The 25,695-nt window shown below is 32.8% G+C and overlaps 1 protein-coding gene across 6 annotated transcripts in view; it reads right to left on the reverse strand.

Annotated features, from left to right (window-relative positions):
• PDS5B (PDS5 cohesin associated factor B) overlaps positions 1-25,695 on the reverse strand; it is a 210,854-nt gene that overhangs the window by 128,542 nt on the left and 56,617 nt on the right. For all 6 annotated transcript variants that reach the window (XM_031960714.1, XM_031960713.1, XM_031960715.1 and 3 more), the window contains 6 exons: positions 23,473-23,676; positions 15,210-15,296; positions 15,000-15,097; positions 12,981-13,107; positions 10,558-10,638; positions 1,199-1,339 (listed from right to left, as the gene is read on the reverse strand). In XM_031960714.1, coding sequence (XP_031816574.1) covers positions 1,199-1,339; positions 10,558-10,638; positions 12,981-13,107; positions 15,000-15,097; positions 15,210-15,296; positions 23,473-23,676 — 738 coding nt within the window. The remainder of the gene's footprint in view (positions 1-1,198; positions 1,340-10,557; positions 10,639-12,980; positions 13,108-14,999; positions 15,098-15,209; positions 15,297-23,472; positions 23,677-25,695) is intronic.

Below are 25,695 nucleotides of genomic sequence, written 5' to 3' on the forward strand. Positions count from 1 at the left end.
GGGGTGGGGGCAAGGAGGGGAAAAGTTGGAATAAAAGGTTTTGCAATTGTCAATGCTGAAAAATTATCCATGAATATATCTTGTAAATAAAAAGCTATTAAAAAAAAAAAAAGTGAGTGCATCTACACTTTGAATAAACTCTACCATTCCATCAGTCCAAGGACTGTAATGGATATGCAATATGGCTACTCAGTTAGCACACAAAACATAAATGGGCACTAAAAAAAGAAGCGTCTGAATTTAAGTTGCAATTACATTACTTTATTTTGCTTGTTTTGTTGATGTTTTAAAGAAGTAGCTGATAGCACTACAGTGCATAATAGAGCACTGGGCCTATAGACACGAAGACCTGAATTCAAATCCAAACTCAGAAATTTACTAACTTTATGACCTTGGAATTTACTAACTTTATGACCTTCATACATGAGAAATCAACCAATAGGCACAAAAAATTTATGTTATATAAATTCAACTGGACCCTCACTGCTGCATATTAATTTTTTATTCTAAAGATGGACTTTCTAATATCTCAAGATAAAAAGAATTGAGAGGGGGGGAAAAAAGAGATGATTTTGCTTGGGAATATCCAGTTCTTGATATTACCCTCTTAAGCCTTTTTCATTCCCTGTCTTCGTCCTTGTTAAACCTGATATTATTCCCTCACAAAGTTGTGTGTGTTAAACATGCTTTTGCCCATTCTACGTTAGAGATTTTTCACATGACTACATAAACAAACCTTTCCTCCACTTTTGCATACTTTTCCCCCACACCCCAATTGTAAGAAATCTTATTAACTCCTTCCAATTGCTAAAAAAAAAAAAATTTACCTTTTGGCTTCTCTGGACTCTGATGTTTGTATTTAAAAGTTTCTACTCAACTCTACCATTTTTTCATCAGAAATGCTTCTAAGTACTCTACCACAGTAAAAATCCATTTTCCCCCATTGGATGATATATAGCTCTGCAAGGTAAATTATTCTTTTTCCTTTGGAGAGGGTGTGAGGAACAGTAGTTATATCCAAAAGTGAAACAAATTTAAATAATGAAATAAATTTTTAAAAAAATTTTTTGATAATTTTTTCAGATATTTGTCTAAAGAAAAAAGTATTTTATATTAGGCTATTTAAAAAATATAAAACTCAAAAAGCCAAAAAATACCATTTTAACGAGCTCAAATATAATTTTTAAAATGCAGTTACCTTCAGTTTAAATTCAAGCTGTGGTAAAACAGATAGTAACAAATGACTGTCGATATTGTAGAGTTCCAGTATTAAGTCAAAAACGTGCTCTGATAGATCACTGATAGATGTTTTTCCAAGCATAAGAACCTGATTAAAAAACTTGAAAGAAAATAAAATAGTCAGCATTACAAACACCAAAAAAAAATTAAATCATATTTTACCATTGCATGCTAAATTACTATACAAATTTCCTAAGTCCTTGGATATTCCTAGTTTCTGAACAAGGGTCTCCAAATGACTAAGACTTTTTACCAAGGCCTACATATAAATGTGTTCATGTGGATATTTACATAAAATGTATACATAATTTGTGTATGTATGTATGTGTATATGATATATACATATACACATGTTTATATATATATATAACATATATATTCATTTACCAACAATCCATTCCCAAGTTATTTCCTTACTCATACTGCCTCTTCTATATGCTAATAAGCAAACTGATATATTGTATCAAAAAACCTAATTTAATATCTCTATTGCCTTTTCTCAGAATATTCCCAATCCCCATAATACCCTCCCATACATTTATCCATCCTTTGAAACCCAAGTGAAACATTACTTCCCCTGGGAAATTTTTCCCTCATACTACATCTAAACTCACAAAGTACTTTGCATCTTTTAAAAATATCCTTTTGTGTTAGCATTATTTCAGTGCATATGTAATATCCTTCAAAAGAAAAACTGTAAATTTTACTTCAAATATACTTAGCTTGCTATATTTGATTTCTAAACTTTATAAGATATTTCTAAGAAGAAAAACAATCCAGCCTTCTTTGCAACTATTACCAAACCTTAAGATTACAAAATCCGAAGACAAACCAAAGTGGGTCATTTTTCTAGCCCATGATTACAAATCTGTGACCAGTTTAGAAACTATCAGCAAAGATCAGATGTTCTCTCTCTCTTTGTATGTGTGTCTGTCTCTCTGTTTTTCTCTCTCCCTCTCCCCCCTTCCCTCTTCTTTCTCTCCCTCTCCCTTGTCCCCCCCACCTCCATCTTCCACCTAATAGGACTTGGGGTCAGTAACTGTCTAAAAGAACTCTTCCTCAACTCTCCAATTACACTACCAGACCCAAATCTAAACTCTAGAACCATTCAGGAGGGCAGCAATAAAACTTTATCCTAAATCAAGCTGTTTAGAATCCATCAAAAGTTTTAAACCTCCTAATTTGAGCTGTCCCTTTGATTCCTGAAGACCACAGCAATCAACACAGAATATGCCATGGCATTTTCCAGATAACAGAGGCTTGAATCATTCAAGGCTGCTACATTCCTTCCAAAAGTATACAGAGCTTAGCCCTAACACAAAAATTCAATTTAGGAAATAAAACTACAAGAACGAATAAATAAAAAGAGAACAATAACAAAAAGCCTCTATGAAAAATTTTTAATGACACGAAGGAAACCAGACACCAGCTCACAAGAGAATGACTCCAAAGCATTAACAAGCTTAGCATAAAGTATTCTAGAATTCCTATAAAAGCAATTTTAAAAAATGAGTTTGTAGATTAAATAAAATGAGAGAACTTGAGAAAAGAAATGAGAGTTATGGAAGAAATAACTGAAAGGAGAATTAAGAGCTTAGTACAATAATTATAAAATATAACCATAGCAAAAGAGAATCAATATGGAACAGGGAATGACTCCCAGAAACAATGCAATATAAGATAGCATAGTTAAATACAAAGAACACCCAGTTTTGAGTCAGACCTGAAGTTAAGTCCTGAAGTGTGACAGAATTAAAATTACTTAATCACTGAGCTTTAGTTTCTTCATTTGTAAAGGAAATATAACAGTTAGTTGAACTACCTTTCTTACAAAGTTTTTGTGAGAAAAATATTTTAGCCATACAAATGTAAGCTATTGGTGCTTTATCTAGTTGGAGTAAATATTCTGCAACAGTACATTTTCTGTTATCCTACCTAACAATGATATTGATGACAATATTGTTTTATCTTAGCTGATCTTCACAACAACCTTCTGAGAGTAAGTACTCTTATATTATCATCATCTTATAGGAAACAGACTTGAGAGAGGTTAAATGACTTGCCCAGGATCACAAAACCAATGTCTGAGGTAAAACTTGGATTCATGTCTTGATTATAGGTCTGACACGACTACTATGATACCTAGCTACCTCCCTTATAAACTGGATATAGTTGTTTGGGTTGTTTGGTTTTGTTTGGTTTTGTTTTGTTTTGATACTTTCATAAATCTGTGATTTCATCAATTTAGGTACTTACCATGCCATTACAAAAGACAATGAAAAACTACAAAGATGGCAGAGTAGGAAGAAACATACAGGCCAACTTCCCAAACTAAATTCTACCCCCACACCCAACTACTCCAACAAAAACCTAGAAAGAGTTGTGATCAGGAAATAAAAGGAAAAAAAATAAGTTAGTCATTTTTCCAGTCCAAGAAAACATAAGGAGACAGAGCTGTCTATGGACACTGGTGAAAATTGTAGGCAGGAAAGAAGGAAGCATAAAGTCCTCCAGCATATACATATACATATGTGTGTGTACACGTAAATGTATATGTATGTATATTTAACTGGATCATCTACTGTGTACTAATGGAAGAAACAATATGATCCTGGATCAAGCAGGGACTACAGAAGGGAAGGTTCTAACACCATATGTAGCAAGATCAGGAGTCACCTGGACCTCTGTCATGATTCCAGAGCTAAGTGCCCATATCAAGAATGAACTAAAGAGGAAACTAAGAATAATAGCAATAGTTGCAGACCAAGTCAAGATGCTTGAGGCTGTGTACTCTACAAGGAACAAAAGTCAAAAGTAGCTTTGTGATTGACCCTGGAGCAGGATCTCAAATCCAGCAGCCTCAATCTTGCAGCTAAGTAAGAAATCAGAGCTCAAATCAAAGACAAAAATGAAATTCTGGGCCTCTGAATCTGCAGAACTTCAAATTAGCTGACAAGGAATGACCAGCAAAGATCTATTAGCATTCCAAGCAGGAGCAAGCCTATAACTGTTTAGGGAACATTAGCTTGCAAACCTCAGGAATGAATAGTACCATTATCGGACCACTTTCATTGCTCTAAAGGCTTTTTCACAAGTCTGACTTTTTTTTTTTAAAACAAGACTGAGGTATTCCTAAGATCCTAGAAGAACAAAACATTTGAAACCTGGAGTAAGCAGCAACAGGACCTCAAAGTATAAAGCTGGACCAAAGTCTATACGATACCCACTGCTGCAGTTGTGTAATAAAATGGACTTTTAACTTAACTCCTCCCAAATCCAATGAAGTTAGTTCTCACATTTCAAAAAAAAAAAAAAAAAGTGATGAATATAAACAAAAAAACTCCTAATATGTGTGCATATTATCTGTGTGCACATGGATGATACACACACATCCTGGTAACAATTATGTAAAAAAGAAAGTAAAAGCAAATCAAAGGGGGGGGGGGGGCGGCAAAATTCCAACAAGATGGGAAAAGGTCACAGAATGAAGGGTTTTGATTTTTTGGGAGGTGGCCTTTTTTTGTTATCGCTTCATTTGGTTTTACTTAAGAGTTTGAGGTAAAATTTTAGAGCTTTTTGATATATATCTTTGTGGTTAAATTGTTAATTTTGAAAAATTATCATTTTATAGCGCTATGGATAAAATGTTACACTTAAAGAGAAAGGAAAATCTGATTCTGAATTCTGAAAACTTATAGCTAGCTATGTGACCCTGAACAAATCTAAGCCCGAGTCTTCATCTGTAAAATTAAAGAGATAGTACTATCTCACATGATTCTAAGGATCAAAGATAATACATGTAAAGCATTTTGCAAATTCTAAAACATTATATAAGTGTTAACTACTGCTTTTAATAAAACAAGGAAGTTTATTTTAATTATATTTTCAAAATTTCTGAATAGCTGGCCTTCAAGATTTAAAGTTGTTTTTTATATATTATTTGAATGAATAATTAAAAAAAGCATTTATTAGAGCACTTACAATGTGCTAGGTACTACTGAAGATATAAGCAGAAAAAGAGCTTACATATTAATTTAATGGTACTATTACCCCCACTTTACAGATGAAGAAATTAAAGCTGAGAGAGATTAACTGACTTGCCTTTGGTTGCACAGCTATTAAGTGCCCAAGGCAGAAATCAAATTCAGATCTTCAAACTACAAGTCTGGCACTACTCTGAAATAAGGAAGTAATAGAGAAACAAGAATCCAAATATGGGGGGAGAAGAACCAATTGGATGAAATTCTGATCTGACAGTTCTCTTTATCTTTATCACCATAGGCTTCTGAAAAAAAGTATGACAGAAATAAAAACTAGAGGTAATTCTCTTTCTATAAAGGGCAGGGGATTAATGGATGTCATTTTGAGGTACTAATGACTGGGAAGGGATTTATCTCATTTATTTTGCATTTCATGTAGAAACAGCTTCTTAGTACTTTCTTAGGCTTTATATCTCTATAACAAAGCATACCTTCTTTTTTCTTTTATTCTCCTAGTCAAAAAGAAATGGTCAATATATGTTTTCCTTTCTTACGTTTGCACCAACACCAATTATCAAGAATTAATGACTTTGTAAAAAAATTCTGCTTTAAGTCATAGCCTCAAGAGGAAGATCAACTGTCTTGCTTTGGTAGACCACTGTCACAGAAAAGTAGTCATTCAAAGGCCTAAAAGATGAAGTTAGGAAATGAGAAAACACATAAATAAAGTTGTTTTTACCCAGAACAAAATGGAACTGGTCAAAATAGAAAAAAAAATTTAGTCAAGACAACAAAAACAAGTCTGTAAGAGTGATTGTTAAGTCTGAAAAGACACATTCCCCAGATGCTACTTCCTTAATAAACTAAATTTATAACCCCCAATTATGTACATCATATTACAGTCATAAAATAAAAATTAAAAGGATACTGTTTACTTAAATGCTCCCAAAAACAATAAAAATATTATACTATCATGACAATCATTATTATACATATTTTAAATTTTTAAGATTAATTTTTTTAAAACAAAGTGGGCCAAAATCCGCATAAGGCTAAGACATTGTTATTAATAACTAAAGTTTCCCCCTTTTCTAAATCCTTATTTTAACGTTTACTCTCAAGAAGGACTTTACAGAAAATGAGACAGGATTAATTTTTTTCTTTTCTTTTCTTTCTTTCTTTCTTTTTTTTTTTTGCTGAGGCAACTGGGGTTAAGTAACTTGCCCAGGATCACACGGCTAGGAAGTTTAAAGCATCTGAGACCAGATTTGAACTTAGGTCCTCCTGACTTCAGGACTGGTGCTCTGTTCACTGTGCCATCTAGCTGCCCTGACTAGATTAAATTTCTTGTCAAGACTTGTCAAGGTATGGTAGCTATTCTGTTCTATCCTGGTGGGGTACTTTCTATGTTCTCTTCAGATTTGAGTGGAGATAAATTCAGGTCCAGTCCCTCATTGTAATATTCATTCCATCATTAGCAATTAACAATCAGAATCGAATGCCACCTTGTGAACAACCACTCTTGAAGGATATCTAAACCAAGCTCCACTGCCATGACTGTCTTTGGTTTAAGAGAGAAGCCAAATGACGATCTTTGTATTTAAATACTGGCATCATTAGTAAAATGATTAATTACCCAGATTTGTCTTGAATCTTTTTAAATGCAATGATTTATAATAATTAATGAAGACTATGATAACTAACAGACATTTTTCACAACTTTTCTACTTTCATCCCATTTAACATATCAAAAGCACATCCAGAAAGGATAAATCAGAGAAGTTTGATTGTAAAGATTCCTCCTACTTAAATAATAGAAAATCATCTGTAGAAACTCAGCATCAAAACTGGAAGAAAGGATAAATGTATGCAGCATATTTGCCTAGGACAACAACTTCCTTCTTTTCATCCTTATAATATCTTGAAGTTCATAGGCTAGATTTCTTTCTTAAGGACCGTAGCTAGAAACCTTGCAGGTTCTCCTCTCCCAGATTAATTCCTTTTTTTGAAATAAGTACAAAAGGCCATTTTCTGCCTCATTTCTTTCTTACCTAGCCTTAATCACTGAATGGGCCTCAGGCCTCAGTCAAACTGAAACCTATTAAAGACTTTAGTTGAAAAAGGCCAACATCTCTTACAGCATCTAGAGTCATCTCAAGTCAATCCGATCTATATCTGGCCACTGGATCCAGATGGCTCCAGGGACAAAGCTGGTAACTTTGCACAGTTTTCCCTCATGCAAATATAATTCACTTGTGTATTAAGGCATCACTTCCTTTATGTCATGATTGCCTTCGAATAAAATTTAAAAATAAATAAATGTGTTTTTTTTTGAGAACATCAAGAACTACAAATGTTCATTTGAATTTGCATAATACCACTTTCTCTTGATTCTTTTCTCCTGACTACTTCTCATGTTCCTTCAATGGATTAATATTCTCCCTTCCTCCTTTCTTCTCTCTCTGTCTCCCTTGGACAATAGTTCAATTAGTCTAACTTCAATGCTCATCTCAATAGACAACTTCTATATGTCTATGTATGTGCATGTGAAGACATACACAACTTAACAACATATCCCTTGAGTTGACTAGTTGAGTATGAACTGACTCTTAGAAAAATTCTAAAACATACTATTAAAAAGAAAATTGGAAAACATCTGGGAAAGGAAATGATGGCCACAATGCCAGCACAACTTGACTACAAAAGGCTAACTTTCTTTTTTGAAAGTTATTAATTAGCAGATCAGAGAAATATGATAAATATAATGTTTTAGCAAAGTATTAAAGTAACTCCATTCTTGAAGAAAAGATGGAGACTATGAACTAAATAAGAATATAATTAAATAAATTAAGAAATGGTTAAATGACTTGACCCAAAGAGCATTGTAATCATACCAACTTGGAAAAAGCTCTTCAGTGAAATGCTCTGCTTGGACCTTGATTTTTTTAACATCAATGACTTAGAGATGGCAACTGGAAATCATCTGCTCCTTCATTTTATAGGAAACTAAAGCTCATGGAGATTGTGATGCATCTCAGATCATATATCCCCATAAGCATTAAAGCTAAAGTTCAAATTCCATTCTCCTACCTTCCAGAGTAGTACTTGTCCACTGTACAATGCTAACTCATCTCATCTCTACTTGACTACAACATCTTTATCTGAGCACAGCTATAAAAATATACACTGTCTACCTCATAAGGTATTACATGATAATGGATGTATAAAATGCTATGCAATATCAGTGTGAACATGAATAGCACTGAACTTGACTTAAGTTCAAATCCTACCTCAAACAATCAAGTTACATGGCTATGGACGGATTACTTAATATCTGAGTCTTAGGTAACTTACTAACATCACCACAAAGTTATGGATGGACTACAATCTGCCTCAACCAAGGAAATAACAGATCCTTGACATAATTACATACTATAATTATTTGTGTACTTTTTTAATGTAAACATATAAACACCTTAAAAGCAGAGACTGTGTAGCTATCTTTATAATCCCTATGTAACTCAACACCACTTTGTATATGTCACTATTGTCGTTTCTGACTCTTTTTATGATTCCACTGGGGTTTTCTTGGCAAAATGTGGTTTGTTATTTCTTTTCCGGTTCATCATAAATGAGGAAACAGAGGCAACCAAAGTTAAATACCTTGCCCAGGATCACACAGCCAGCTAAGTATTTGAGGCTGGTTCAGGAAGATGAGTTTTCCTAATTCCAGGTGTGACACTGTGTCACCTAGCTGCCCTAATTTGTATATAAGAGAGACTCATTATGTGTGGAAGGCATACTCCTCAAAAATGCAGACACAAAACTATGCATAAGGGAAAAATACCATATTAAATAATGGAATAATGAATCAAAATGATGTTAATAGACTAGAAAACTGGGTCGAATCTCTATTACAATGAAATTTTAAAAAAAGAAAAATATAACATTTTATACTTGGATTCAAAAAAGATAAATTTCACTAGTAAAAGATGGGGGAGGCATGATTAAGTATCAATTAATTTGACAATTATCTGGAGATTTTAGTGAACTACAGGTTTAATATGAATCAGCAGTGTGTTACATGACAGTCAATATGACCTTGGCATTTATTGAGAGACATAGCAACCAGGGATGTCATGGAAATAGTTCCACTACTACTCTGCTCTGTCCTGACCCCAACTGTGTTGAGTTCTGATCACCACATTTTTAGAAAGGACAACAAGCTAGAGTGTGTCTTAAGGAAGTCAACCATAATGGTAAAAAGTGATGAGGTCCTATGAGAATCAGCTGAAGGAAGTAATAATATTTAACTCAAGAGAAGGAAAAAAAATCAAGAGCAAGGTGATATAGTACCTTCAAGTACTCAAAAATCTCTCCTGTGAAAAAAAGAATAGATTTCATGCTTGGCCAAGAGAGCAGAACTCAAAATCGAAAAAAGGAAAATTCTGACTTCAAGCAAAAAATAATTTCCTAACAATGAAAACTATGCCAAAGTGAAATGGCCTGCTTTTGAAAATAGTGTATTCTCCCCATGCTGAAAAATTCACAAAAAACTACTTTTTGTGTATTTTATTAAAACCCTTTTTCAGGTGTGAAATGAGCTAGATGGTTCAAATTCATGCCATTCTCTTTTCCACAAATATTCAACAGCACCCTATTACTTCTGGAGCAAAATTAAAAAACTCTGTGTTGGCAGGCAGCCCTCTACCACAAAGTGGCTTAGACCTACCTTTGTAGTTTTATTTCGCTCTACCCAGTTCATACACCCTTCATTTTAAGTCAGAAAAGGATGCTTCTTATACACACTATTTAACTTTATTATCCCTTTTACCTTTGCACAAGATGACTCCAACATTTGGAATACACGATCTCTCTATCTCAAAAACTTCCTAGTTTTTTTCATATACATTTCAATTTAGGTACCACCACCACCAGTAACAAGCTGTGTCTAATGTCCCTGCTTCTATTTTAAGAACTATTTCACAAAAGTACTTTGTATTACTTTGTCTTTATTTACTTAAGAGGTTTTTGTCACTAAGAAGAATATAAATTGCTTGAGAGCAGGAACTGCTGTGCAGTACTTTGCACAATGTCAGCATGTTAATAAATGTTTGCTGATAAATTCTATTTCTAAAGAGAAAAAGTACACACAAATCATCAAAATCATCAATAATATTAGAAACAAAGTGATAAATCTTTAGAAAATGAAACTAAATAATTATTTCTTTAAATAAAAGGGGGAAAGGAAATATATGATTTCTGTATGTGTAATTTCTTAAAATTTCAAAACTTCTGCCTACATTAACTGACAATAAAGTATATATTCGAGACTTACATTAGTAATATACGGTTCAATAGCTTGAGCTGTTCTCTTCAGTAAAGCCTTGGCCAGGTCATATGCTTGTTTGTTTAAATTCTGAAAAATATAAATACCACTAATCAACATAAACTAATAAAGCATTTCAATTGTTTTCCAGTCATTTTCAATTCTTTATAACCCCATTTGAGGTTTTCTGGGCAAAGATACTGGAGTGGTCTGCCACTCCAGCTCATTTTTCAGATGAAAGAAACTGAGGCAAACAAGGTTAAGGGACTTTATGCAAGGTAATGTCTGAAGACTGTTTTCGACTAAAGTCCAGTGCTCTATCTACTATGCCAACTGGATGCCCCATGGGTAGATTAGAGGGCTGAATTTAATTGATAATGTGAAATTACAAAATGAAAATATTAAGCTGAGTTTACTTCAGAATCAAAGACAAAATAACATACTTGTGACATCTCTCTACCAATGTATTTTTGTGTGTTAAGCTTCTTGACAGAAAGGACTCTTGTCTCTTCCTATCCCCAGCATTTATCATATTGTCATGCATTTCATAGGCATTAAGTTCATACAATTGTTGAACTCCTTGCTCATAATAACTAGCTGCATGATATTTTCCAGAACCCTTTTACATATATTCCTTCAGATGACACTCAACATCCATTTTATAAATGGAAAACAGAACAAGAAAATAATCCAAGTTCACAAAGCTGGTACCATCAATGGAACTAAAACTGGTTTTCTGAATGCTAGTTCTATGATCTTTTCACAAATTTATACTACCTTATTTATATGCACACAGCCTGAATTCCTACATAAAAATGGTTAGATCCTTTATCCATCTATATTCTTTCTCCTTCTTTGTGATTCTTCGATTCTTAGAAACAAAAACCCACTTCTCTTTAATGGTTCCAGTCCTAGAGCCTAATATTAAGAAACAAACTAGAGACAGAAAGAATCATAGATTTAGAATTGGAGAGCAGCTTCTAGACTCTCCAAAAGTAAAGTTTAAATTCTGGTTCAGTCAAAAAAAAAAAAAAAAAAGTGGGGGGGAGGGGTGGGGAAAGGGGAGGAAGACAATCCTCAAAAGAGGTATCTTCTTGAAATACTAATATTAAATGCCAAACCAAAAAAGAACTGCCTTCATGTTGGAGTGGGTGCTCAATCTACAAATTTAACAAGCCCAATTCTTTATACTACAGTTGTGTGTGTATATTCCTAGAAAGATTCTTCCTTATAAATCTCCCCTCCTCCACCATAAAGTTTCCTTTCTCTCCTTCTGTTGTAGTGTTCTTACACATTAATGTATAAGACTCATATAAATACCTTTAACTCTCAGTTCTTCAGGCAACTCTCTGAGACTAAGTTACAGAAAGACAGAGTGCAAAAAGGTATGAAATGGTAAGATAGTCTCCTCATCCAAGAAGTTCCCTATATTAATGAAATCCTATGTCCTATCTCAAAATCTGTTTCATTATTAAACTAGAATATATATAAGGACTATATATAACACAAAAGGATGTAAGTTTCAAAACTACAAAAAGTCTTAAAATACAATTACAATTTTCTTACTAAGATGCCAAGACAATTCAATGAAAAATTAGTCATATTTGATCAGATACATATGAAACTTTTAGTCACAATTTTAATTTTCAATTATTTGAGGAATATTAAAACCATAATACTTCAATAAAATTATGTTAATATTTATTATAAACAAATTCATTCATATGGAGCTGTAAAAAACAATAAACAGTTACATTCCTATAATAGAGGAAAACCAGAAGTCTGGAACGGAAAACAGTCCAGAGAAGGGGGAGCAGGAGAACTTCTGAAACCAGTTTAAACTAGGTAAAACTGAACAGAACAAGTTGCGTATTTAAAAAAAAAAAAAAAGACAGAAAGCAACACAAAAGATCATAGCGTATCTAAAGTGCACATACTTTATAAATATTAACTTCTCCCCAGGAGGAATTCAGGCTCATTTTAATAGTCATACAATATATGTGGCAGGAGGATGGACATTTTAAGAGGTGAATGTTATTGGAAGATTGGGAAAGACTTAACTTCATCATCCCAGTCATGGGGGAGAGACTTCATAGCCAGGATAAGGGATAAAAGGATATTCCCCGACTTTTGTAAGGTATACTTGAGCTCATTTTGAGTTTTCACATCTACTTCCTGTAATACCATACTAAAAGTTTAAATTGCTTTACTCATTGAAATTTTCATTTACTGTCCCCTTTATTTAGCGTTCAGAATTTTATTTCCAACAAAACTATGTCATTTTTTTTAAATGTTAAATTCCAGGCACAAATATGCTTAAGTATAAAAATAATATATATTCACAATTTCACTCCACACTTAATACAATGCTTTAATCATAGTACATGATTATCAAATGTTTTAAGTTAAATGAATAGTGTATTCCAATTTACCTTGTGGGCAGGCACCAGATTTACTAGAACTGTATCCAAAAGCTCCTGAGAAACAGTATCTCCCTCACAAATAATAGAGCTCATCAGATCCACCATGTGCATATGAACTTTTTGATTGTGGCCATTGCTAAAATTAGAGAAAGTTTCAATATTTTTAAGTGGATTAGTACAGCAGATAGCAATTTAATCACAAGAGTATTGCCAAGTTTGTACTTTATAAAACAATAGGAAAATAATAAAGTAGGCTTTAAGGCTTTTATATCCCTTCTTGTATTTTAAAGTATTATCAACAGAGCAGTCAATTTCTTATTACTTTATATTAATTATAACCAAATATTCCACAAAGCAATTTGAAAATTTACAAGGCAAATAGTTCTGATAAAATTCAGTGTAACAAATTGTGATGACCCCATTAGCACCCTGGATACTTTAGAATCAGCCGGAGTCAGGCTCAGCAAAAGTCCTTGATCTTTATTCTTTGTGGAGGTGAACGGAATGGAAATATGAAGTGAGAGAAATCGTGACAAGACTCTGGCCAGAAGTAACTCTGGCTTTCTCACTCCACCCCCTAAATCCTGCCTCAATCTCTCTATACACCAACAGATCAAAACCTGCACAGAGTAGTGGGCAGGGCCATTCTTTCTCCAAGTATCTGCTAATAGAGTATTGTCCAATTGGTAATTAGCCTTAAGTGCTCTGACCTCAGTGCATCAACTCAATTTCAGCCCATTACAACAAATCATTTTTAATAATACATTTTAAAATACCTACAACCCTCAACTAATCACACCAATGAAAAAAGGGTTAATTTAAAATAATTAACACTTCAAAATTATTTACATTGGCTTTGGAACACATTATATATTTTTCTAAAGCATCAATACTACAAAATTGTACTTCATTTAACCTAATCCAAAAGTGTTTGTAAAGGGCTGAAACTATTGAATCGATGCACTGAGGTCAGGACTTCTGAGCACTTGAGGCTAACTTCTGATCGGATGATACTTTATGGGCATATGCTTGGAAAATGGTCCTTTCAACTATCCATACTGGCTCAATGATCAGTGTATAGAGGATTGTAGGAGGGACTAGGGGGTGGAGAAAAGCTAGCCAGGGACACACTCTCTGTGGGAGACGAGGGAGAAGGCAGTCTTGGAGATTCTGCTTCCATCCTGTTCAATCCTGCATCTAAGACCAAGAATAAAGAAGGACTTTTGCTTATCCTGTCTCAGGCTGATTCTGGGGTGTCCTGGGTGCTAGCGCGGTCGTTACAAGTGTTATCTATTATGAAGTGGGATTCAGTCTGGGAAAAACAATGTGAATATCATTCAGAAAGAAAGGCTTGATAACAAGTTACTAAAAACAAGAATTCCAAAACCATATAATAAAGCTGCAATATGTTAAAAGGGATACTCATCCTTGAGCAAACAAGACAGACAAAAGGGAACCAGGGGATCAAGAGAAAATACACTCTATTTACATGCTTCAATAGGATACGTTAAGAGCTCACAGATTCATTCCTCATTTGCTTTTGTGATCACCATAATCTACTACAATTACTTGTAGTGATATTACCATGTCAACAGCCAAGGAGAGGAAAGGAAGCTCTTGATTTTTTAATTACTCTGATGATTTCACTTTAATAACACACACAGAATTGCACATGTTTAACTTCTATTGGATTGTTTGATACTTATAGGAGCAGGAAAAGCAGGAAAAAATGTGAAACAAGGTTTTGCAAAGATGAATGTTGAAAACTATCTTTGCATGTATTTGAAAAAATAAAAATCTATCTTAAAATATTTTTAAATAACACATTATTTACAAATTTACAACTCTCCTACACCTATTGTTTATCAATATAATAGAACAATTTACCAACTACTATATTGTGCTAAATGACTTAAACACAAAACCTAAAGAATTTGTGAGTTTTAAAATTTGCTTTAAATCTGAAACATAACATCCAAACAAATCATATCCTAAGATAAAAATAGATATCAAATAAAATTAACTTACTTTATGACTGAAAACAAAGTCCTATAAAGCTGCGTGAAAATTTCATTGCTATCTTCTAATTCAAAGCATATGTTATAGGACTTGACCCAAGCAATGTTCTAAAATCAAAAAATAGAAAACATGGAGAGAAAAATTTAACGATAAAATTTCAAAATATAAAGATCTGAGAAAAAAGTTTTAACAATAAAGATGAAAGGTATAAAATATTACCTCAAGTAAATAAAAATATCTATTGAACTGCGGACTTTTTGTATCTTCTAATCCTTTCAATTGTCTTGTTATAAACATAAATATATCCTTAAAAAAAAAAAAAATTCAGTTACACACCAAATGAAAAGTTAAATCCTATTCATTTTTATACAAAGACACACACAAAGATAAGTGAAAAATCAGAGCTATGACACAGTAAAGACAGTAAGAAATTGCCTTTTATAAGACAGAATAAATTCTTAACATTGTTATAGTGCAAAAAATAAATAAATAACAGTTCAGTTACATACCAAATGAAAAGCTGAATCCTATATTCATTTTTATCCAAATACACACACACACACACACAGACAAGTGAAAAATCAGAGTTATGACACAGTAAAGACAGTAAGAAATTACCTTTTATAAGACAGAATAAATTCTTAACATTGTATATAGTGCCTAACAGAATGTTTAATTGTATATTCATGTAAGAAATGTCATAAATGGCAGGTAGGTGGTGCAGTGGATAGAGCACCAGCCCTGAAATCAGGAGGACCCAAGTTCACATCGGGTCTCAGACACTTAACATGTGCTAGCTGTATGACTCTGGGCAAGTCACTTAACCCCAATTGTCTCAGGAAAAAAAAAAAAGAAGAAATGTCATAAATGTGGGAAGGTAAGTCACCTAACCAAACAATGTATACAAAAATCAAAGAATTCACACTCGAAAGAAATTCATAAAAATAAAAAAAGGGTGGGAAGGCTAACTTCTAATATGGTAAAGCTTAATAACTTCAGAGAATTAATCTTGGAGGACTACAGGAATATAACTAACTTGAGAAACTTTAAATACAGGTTATTTATTCTCTATATCATGACCTCCCACCTCTGGATTACCACAGTACTATTTATTCTATTCTCCATGAATTTCTCTCTATGTTATTTCTCTTGACTCTATTATCACCCATGAGAGAAATTGCATATAAGTAATATAGTATCAAATCCTGATACATCTATTTACATATCTCCCATACCTGCCTTTCATTACTCTCTTGAGCATTGATCAATTCTCACCTCCATAACTAAAAAGATCACCTAATTGCCTCTCCCCACTCCAATTCAGCTTTCACACTGATAACAACCGTGATTTTTCTTAAATAAAAAGAATCTGATTATATGGTTCCCTGTTCAATAAGCTACATGTTTTTAATTATACTTCTGTTGTTAATCTCTCAAGTTGTCACTTTCAACTATCGTTCCTAGTTGTGTTTTTTTATTACTTGTACAAATCATTTATCAATTCTTTCCTCTCTTGGCTTCTTAAATCCTCTCCTAAAGTTTAGTCCTAACCTATTCTCCAACTTCATATTCATGCCCTCTATTGACTCTTATTTAGCCAAACTCTACTTGTACATTATAAGCATTTCAAATTTCTTTCTTCATACTCTCTGTGATTCCATTAGCAATGCCTATTGCCTGAAAAGCTGACCCACTAATTAACTCAATACAGCCTCCTTGACTTTGCATTTCAATTTAAATCACCTGAATGTGGACATTGATCAAGCTCAAAAAAATTTAAATCTGTTCTATTTTCAATTACTTTAATCTGTAGAATATGAATGATAATTCTAGAACTAGTACACAATACAGACAAACTGAAGACTTCTCATGAACTTGATCAATTAGGGACTAAAAGCATTTATCGGAAGATCATGTTATAAATAGTATGTAACATTGATGCTAAAGTGCAAGAAACAAAAAGAAAAAAGGGGGAAAGTTCTGCTTAAGAGACCTTAAATCAAATTGGATGAAAAGCAATTTCGGCAAAGGAGCTTATGTACTAAGAAAGATTAATAAGGATAAAACTAAGTAATTCGAAAAAACCATATTATTAAGGAGTTAAAGTCAAAGGTTAATGGAACACAATTTGAGGTTATATAATTAGATTTAACTTTGAAACTTTAAAGGAAGCCAGGAACTAGAACTGGAAAAAGGAGGAAATAGGACTCTCTTGCAGCAGACCATGAAAATACAGAGTCAAGACAAAGAGCAATTTTTTTCCCAGGGGACTAAAGGGAGGCTTGGTATTACTGGATAGTAAAATTAATGAAGGGAAGTAAAACATAAGACAACCAGAAAAGAACCAGATTATGAGGAGTTTTAAAAGTCAAACAGATATAACATGAGAACCACTGAAATTTTTGAGGAAGGGGATTACATAATTAGACTTTCACTTTATGAAAATCACTTTTACAGTAGAACACGAATGAACTGGAAAAGGAATAAACTTCAGACTGCTGGTTGCAGCAGGCTATTGAAAGGGTCTAAGCTTGAAGTAATAAAGGTCTGCACCAGACTGAAAGGAATTTGAGGTGAGGGGAGTGGGACTGTTTCTAGACTTGTAATAAGGGTAGCATTGATGGGATTTGGCAATTGGATTGGATTAAGTGTGAGGGATGAGAAAGAAGAGCTGTAGATAACAAGATTTTGACTCTGGGGGATCTGGAGGAATAGTGACAGTCTTGACAGTAATAGCAAAGTAAAGAAAAAAGTTGGGTTCTGTGGGAAAAGGAAATTAATTTCATTTCTGACATGTTAGGTTTAACATGTCTACAGGACATCCAGATCAGAAAGCAAATGGGCATTTGGAGATGTCAGACTAAAGGTCAAAAAAGAGATTAAAACTAAATAAATAGATCTGAGCATAAAGGGGACAGCTGAATTCAAGGGAATTGATGAGATCACCAACTGAGATGACATAAAAGGGAAAATAGGTTCCAGGAGAGAGTGTTGAAAGACATCCACCTTTAGTAGGCATGACCTAGATGAAGATCCCTCAAAGGAGACTGAGAATGAGTAGTTGGACATATAGGAGGAACCAGGAATGAGCACTGTTATAAAAACCTACAGGAAAGAATACTATGGAGAAGAGGATGATCAACAGTGTCAAAGGCTGCAAAGAATGATGACTGAGAAAAGGCTGTTACATTTAGCAATTAAAAGATCACTGGAAAATTCTGAAGAGGGCATTTTCAGTTAAATGACACCAGACACCAGAGAGAGTAAGTTGGGAAAGAAAAATGGAAGCCATCAAATGATTACAGTCTTCTCAAAGAGATAAGCCACAAAGAAGAAAGTTATGACAGGAAAACTGAGACTGCTTATATTAAGTCAGAGTTTTATGAGGATTGGGAAGTACAGTAATGTTGGAAAGAAGGAAGAAAGGAAGGAAATGAGCATTTATTAAGCATTTACTACATGCCAGATTGTACACTGTGCCAAGTACTTCACAGTGATTATCTCATTTGATCTTCACAATAAGTCTGGGAAGTAAGTGCTACTATCATCTTCATTTTACAGTTAAGAAAACTTAAGTAAATAAAGGCTAAGTGAATTGCCCAAGATCACATAAGTCATCCTAATACCAAGCCCAGTGTTCCATCCACTGTGCCACCTTGCTGTCTCCATGTTTGAGGCAGTAAAAAAAAAAAAAAAAAAAAAAAAAAAAAGACCAATAGACAGAAATAGAGAGGAATGACAAAGGGGGCAATTTGCTGCAGAAGGCAGAATAGAATGGGATCATTTGTGGAAGTAGAGGCATATGCTCTGGCATAGACAAAGGCCAGAATAATATGTAATGTAGGAATGAAGGCAAAGATAGTGGCATAAGACATCTATAAGATATGAGATAAGGACAAAGGGATAAGAAGGAATTCTCAACAAATGGTCTCAAATTTTTTTCCCCAGGAAAATGAGGCAAGTTCCTTAGCTGAGTGGGTGTGAAAAGGGCATGCTATTAAAAGATCAGAGAAGGAATAAAAAGGTTTAGAAAAGACCCTGTAGTGATTGTGAATAGACTACGAAGAAATAAATGACTGCTGGGTCACATTTGAGATGACTTAACATTAATTTGTAGGGGACCTGGTCAATATGGTTTTGTGATTTTCTCTAGCTTCATTCAACATCACACAAATGGGAGCAAAGACAGTAGATGATGGGAGACTATCCCAAAAACTAACATTTGGTAGAAAAAGATCAATAGGAAAGTGACATAAGAGGGCAGCATGGAGTTAAGCTAGCTCATGAAATCAAAATGGGGAATGAAGGAAAGTACAGAGTGTAAAAGTGCTAGCCTGGGAAAGAAGTAAAGGATAGTATGTTTAGAGCCTCATGGTGAAGAGAAAAATAGATTTAGGTGTTAAAGCAAAGGAAAAAGATAGAAAGATAAAAGATGATATGATAAGAGCATCTCAGAGTTCACCAATTAAAAAATGGAACATTTGTGAAGCTCAAATGAGACTGCAAAATGCTTTCACATATCTTGAAGTGCTTTAGAAATGACACTTAGCAGTTTTCATAATTACTTTTTGCTCATTTTATTTTTAGCTTGCTTATCAAATCCTTCAATTCTTTTTGGCATCACTATTTGTCATTTAAGCACAACTTTTTTCTTTTTTGCAGGAATAGTCTACTATTCACACAATTTTATTATCTCTTAAAAAACATTTCTTCACTCTATATATAATATGTTTTAACTTTTCATAAAATTATCTCAATCATTTCTTGAAAAATTGATCTTGATATTTTGACTTTTTATTAAAGTGAACAAAATATAAAACATTTCTATTATGTAGAGGGTACTGTACTAGGCACAAGGTTAGAAGAGATAAAATGTAGTCCTTTACCAGGACCTTACATTCTAATGATAATTAAACATATCTTAAAGAACTGAATCATGTTCATATTCTAAAAAAAGAAAAAGAAATTTAAATTTTAAATAATGAATATAACTTCAAAACATGGGGGTGAAATTAGAAGGGGATTATCTTCAAAAGAATTCTTAGGTTCAATCTCAATTCTGGGAGAAATTAGAATTAGAAATTAGAATCTTATACTTGATACAATAAATTTTTTTTAATATTTTATTTTCCTCAACTGCATGTAAAAACAATTTTAACCTTTTTTTAAACTATGAATTCCAAAATCTCTCCTTCCCTCCTCAAAGATAAGCAATTTTATATAGCTATATATGTCCTGCAACAAATATTTCTCTATTAGTCACGCTGTGAAAGAAAACAGAACAAACAAAAATTTTAAGTTTTTAGAAGTATGCTTCGATTTACATTCAGACTCATTCTGTTCTTTCTCTGGAGGTGGATAGCATTTTTTTATGTCTTTCAGAATTACCTTGGATCACCAAGTGCTAACAGCTAAGTCATTCAGTTAATCATTATACACTTATTGCTGTTCTTGTGTAAAAACTGGTTCTGCTCATTCCACTTTGCATCAGTTCATGTAAGTCTTTTCAGACTTTTCTAAGTACATCCTTCTCTTTATTTCCAATAACACAGTATTATCATATACCACAATTTGCTTGGCCAATTTCCAATTCTTTGCCTCTAGAAAAAGGGCTGGCATAAATATTTTTGTACATATAGATCTTTTTTCTTCTTGTTTAAAATCTTTTTGGAATATAGAACTAATAGTGGTATTGCTGGGTCAAAGGGTATGCATGGTTTTTATAGCACTTTGGATACAGTCACAACTCCATTAACAATGGTTAAGTGTAGGAGCAGCCAGATGGTGCAATGAGAGCATCAGACCTGAAGTCAAGAGGTCCTGAGTTCAAATCTGACCTCAGACATTTCCTAGTTGTATGATCCTGAGCAAATCACCTAACCCCAAGTGCCTCAGTAAGGGGAGTGGGGGGTGGGGGGGAGGGGGTGTAAAAAACAAACCAACAAAAAAAAACCAATGCTTAATTATCTCAATTTTCCCATATCACCTCCAACAGTTTATTTTCTTTTTCTGTCACATTAGCCAATCTGATATAGGTATGGGGTAGTACCTTATAATTGTTTTAATTTGCATTTCTTTAATCAATAGTGATTTAGTGCATTTTTTCATATAACTATAAATAGTTTTGATTAACTATGTCTCATATCTGTTCTATTTTCTGATCATTCATCAATTGCATTGACTTTTATTCTTATTAATTTGATTCAGTTCTCAATATAGTTGAGATATTAGGCCACAATAAACTTTTGAAGGATACACGACTAATATATAAATAATCATATCATAACAAAGAGTAAAATAGAAGATAACTTTTACAACAAAGCATAAACAAGGTCACAGGAAATAAATGGGACATTTCCAATGATATAAACTGACAAGTGTTTTTTCAACAAAAAGCAAGTCAAGGAAAAAATTTAAGTGGGAGAAAAATATCTTCAAAATTAATTTACCTAATTTAAGGTCTTATATTCAAGATATACAAATATATAAAAATTGAGTCATTCCTCAATAGATAAGCAATGGCTATATTAACAGGCAGCTCTTAAGGAAAAATAAGAAAAACATAAAAAAAATGCTCCACAATAAAAATCATTAATGCAAATAAAAATAATTCTGAGATTCTACTTCACACTTTTATCAGATTGGCAAAGATAACAAAAAAAGAAAAGAAAAAGAAAAATGACAATTGTTGAAATCATGGGAAGAGAAAATACTAGAGTACTGATATTTATGGCTATGAATTAGTACAATAATTCTAAAAAGCCATTTGGAACCATATTCCTAAAAAATCATTAAACGTGATATACTTTTTGACCCAACAATAAATACCACTAAGGGGTAAATACACTCCCCACCCCCCCCAAAAAAAAAAGATGAAACAAAGAATATGTGTAAAAAAATTTTTTTTTCAGTATTGCTTATTGTAGAAAATAACAAAACAAATAGGTGCATATTAATTGAGGAATGTTTCAACAATCTATAACAAATAAATGTAACAATGTTACTGTGAGGTAAGAGATGATAAAAGGAATAGATTCAAAGAAACCTGGGAAGGATTATATGAATTTATATAAAGTAAAAGAAAGAAAAACCAGGAGAACTCTATGCAATGACCACAACATTGTAAAAGAAAACGCTTCTAATGTAAAAACACTCTAATCAATGCCATGACTAATTAGGACTTGGAAGGAAGTGTGCTTTCTTCTTGGTGCAAAAGGAGATATGTATGACTACAACAATAGTAACATTTTGCTTGACTATACTTTTGTTAAGAGAGGACTTTATTTAGGGAGACAAGAAAATGGGGGAGAATAATAATAGTGATAAGAAAAAAAGTATCCTTAAATATTTTTAAAATGCAAAGTACAGAACAGAAGAAAGCCTAGGAGACATAGACAAGTAGGGAAATGCTGGTATTATGTAATACTTATACAAACACACACACAACCACAGGTATAATTTAAAAAAAAAAAAAATGTTACAGTGAGTTGAGAGCCAATCCTAGAGTCAGGAAGATCTAAATTCTAGTTCCAACTTTAACACATAAAGACTATGGAAGTGAGCAAATTACTTAACCTTTTAATGCTCTAGATCCCAGCTTTTTAAACTGTGTTCTTGTAATCACAAAATTATGATTTGTTATCAGTAAAGTTTGCTTTGCATATCTATTTTACATAACTATATATCTGAGGTCAAGTAAAAATTTTTCAGGCAAAAAGGGGTTGCAAGTGGAAAAAGTTTATGAAACTCTGATCTAAACCAGGGTTTCTGGAAATGGAAACTCAAATGGAAAGTGCCACTAAACTGTACATAAAAATATCTCTGGAAGTGGTACATTAACTTATAAAAACAACTATTAACATTATCTATGTCCTATTCCATTTTTATCTTGCTTTGTTAAATATTTCCCAATTACATTTTAATAAGGTTCAAGTTGTACTCAGGTGTATATCACCACAATTTAGCCTACTGCTAGCCACATATGAGACACCTCGGATCTAGACAAAAACTATAAATTGCAAAGAAGGTACTAATTTATAGTGGTAGAAATCATATGTTCAATCCTTATCTCCTATTTCTAAAAAATACAGATTCATGGTTTCAACCATAATTTCCATTTTTCTGGCCACCTTTGCATACAGAAACATTCACATTTATTGGTGATATTCTATTTCATAATAAAAAAAATTAAGAGGTAGCGGACAATGAGTTAAAGAAATAATACAGAGTACTAACATAAGTTTTATCTTTAGGATTCCAAAAAACTTCTCAAAGAATCAAATCTCAAAATAAGAATTGCAAAAGAAAAAAAAGGGGTTTTTCTAAGCATAACAGCATTCTGAGAAATATCAAATTCTTTAATGATTACTTTGATAGTTATTGTCACACCTTAAATAAAAACAATTCAAAACAGTCAAAAACTGACAAGAGCTACAACATAGCATCAACCTGGAAAGAAATTTTAAAAATACATCATACTTGCCTTCAGTTTGTCTGGTGAAGTATAAGGTGCTTCAGGAGCATAAATCCTAAATATATCAGCAAGACAACATGCCACCAGTAAGCGAACATCTTTATCAGGATGCTTGAGGAAAAAATCTGAAGCAAGGTGTAAAGCAAGGTTTAGATACAGCTCCTTTTCTTCTTCCGAGTCCTGGTCCATATCCATGAAAGTTTTTACAACCATCTACATAAAAATAAAATCTCAATCAAATAAAAAAGTTCTTCTTATGAATAATGTTTAAGAAATATTGATTACATTATTTTATTATCAATACATATCATTCCTTTTTTATTCCAGAAACTAGAAATCATATTTCATGATTTGATTTCATATTCGGATTTTCCTACATATAAGAAGGAACCATAAGCAAAGTTATTCAATAACAGAATAAAATTTCAGGATTAGTGAACATGATTTGGGTTGTTCAGAAGATTAAGATTCATAATTGATTACTGAGAAAAAAACTCATAATGTTTTATACTCTTTTTTGTTTTGTTTTGTTTCTATGAATACTGAGCACATATTCTAAAATTTCTAACTATTATTTTACCTTAATATCTTTTTTCCCTTAAATAATGAGAAGAAAAATAAATAATGCAAAATAAAATTACATGTAATAATCTAGCTTCCCATTTGGACTGTCAAACCAAAAGCAAAGTTTATGAACTAATTTGTCTTAAAAGAACAAAAGAAAAGTTACATATACAATACATCTATGTTGTGAAGAGGGGAGATATGTCCAGTATACATTCTCAATGTCATAAAGGGCAACTACCAAACTACCTCACTGACGGAAAATATACCACACTGGTTTATGGACTCCATTTTTAAATTTTTTTTGCCCCAATACAACATAATGGGTCTTATGTGGCAGAGAAAAGGGAATTAAAACGCTATATGAAATTCTATTTCTCTAAAATCACCTCATAATAAACAAGTGAATTAGAAACCACAAGAAAGGTTGGTAAGGACACAGAATCATCGAATCTAATTTAATTCCAGAATAATTGTTTACAATGACTTATATTAAAACAGTGTTAAGACATCATGGTTTAGTGTATATTCAGTCAGCCAATCAGTCAGCAGGTATATAAAGAAAGGCAAACATATTTCCTATTCTCAAGGAGCCTACAGTCTAACGAACAAGAATTAAGAGAACTTTTGTAATTAAAGGAATTTTATATTGAAATATCTATCTATTGGTATCTAGCTAAAAGAAAAGGGTCCTCATTTGGCTTCCACTAGGTGGTGCTACAAATGCAAATCAAAAAGTATTAGGTCATTTTTCATTTACAGCTATCAAATACGTATAAAATATATATATGCAGGGCTGAAAGATAGAATGATAGAATAGAGATGGCCTTGGGATCAAGATGTAGATTTAAAGTCCTGTCTCTATGATATATCAAATATGCAACCATGGGCAAGTTATTAAACCTCTATTCTCTAAGGAAATTCTCTAAATTAATAGGAAATTGATCATATTCTTCAAGGAAAAAAAACTTTCGCACTGAAGCTTCCTACACCAATGAAATCACAGGTCCAAATTAAAAATAAAGTACCATATCAAAAGGTATGCAACACTTGCTAGTCCATGCCTGAGCAAAAGTGACCTAAATTTGTACTAGGTATTTCCATCCCACTTCAGAGTTGTTCTTCAGGTAAAAAGTAGTTTGGCAACTTAGAGAATCATCAGGAAGACACCCAGGTAATTCCAAGAAAAGTAGCAGGGACTTAAAGAGTCTAGACAAGATTAAACATATTTATACATATCCAAAAATATATATTTATAGTTTTCTCTAAATGGCTAGTTTAAATAGTGATAAACCCTAAATTATCGAAAATTAACAAATAAATAATATTACAAGTTAGTCCTTCCTATGTGGACAGATCTGTGATCTCAATGGTAATCACCCCTAAAATGAATGGCAAAGATGACAATCTCATCCATGCCTTTTCATTCTGTGCTGTTATTGTCCATAGGCTTTTTAATATTTCTATAGCAAGAATGCACAACAATTACTGAATCTCAGTAATTGTAAATTATCCACATCCTGGAAAAGCAATAAAATCTGATTATAGGATGAAAAATTTTGAGTTGGAAGAGTCTTTAAATATTATCCTGTCCAAATTTCTCATTTTAGAAAAAAAGCAATTGAGAGCGCCAAAAAAGTAAATCAAAAACTAATCTTCTTTTCAATG

Source organism: Sarcophilus harrisii, chromosome 3, assembly GCF_902635505.1.
Source record: "Sarcophilus harrisii chromosome 3, mSarHar1.11, whole genome shotgun sequence".
Lineage (NCBI taxonomy): Eukaryota > Metazoa > Chordata > Mammalia > Dasyuromorphia > Dasyuridae > Sarcophilus > Sarcophilus harrisii.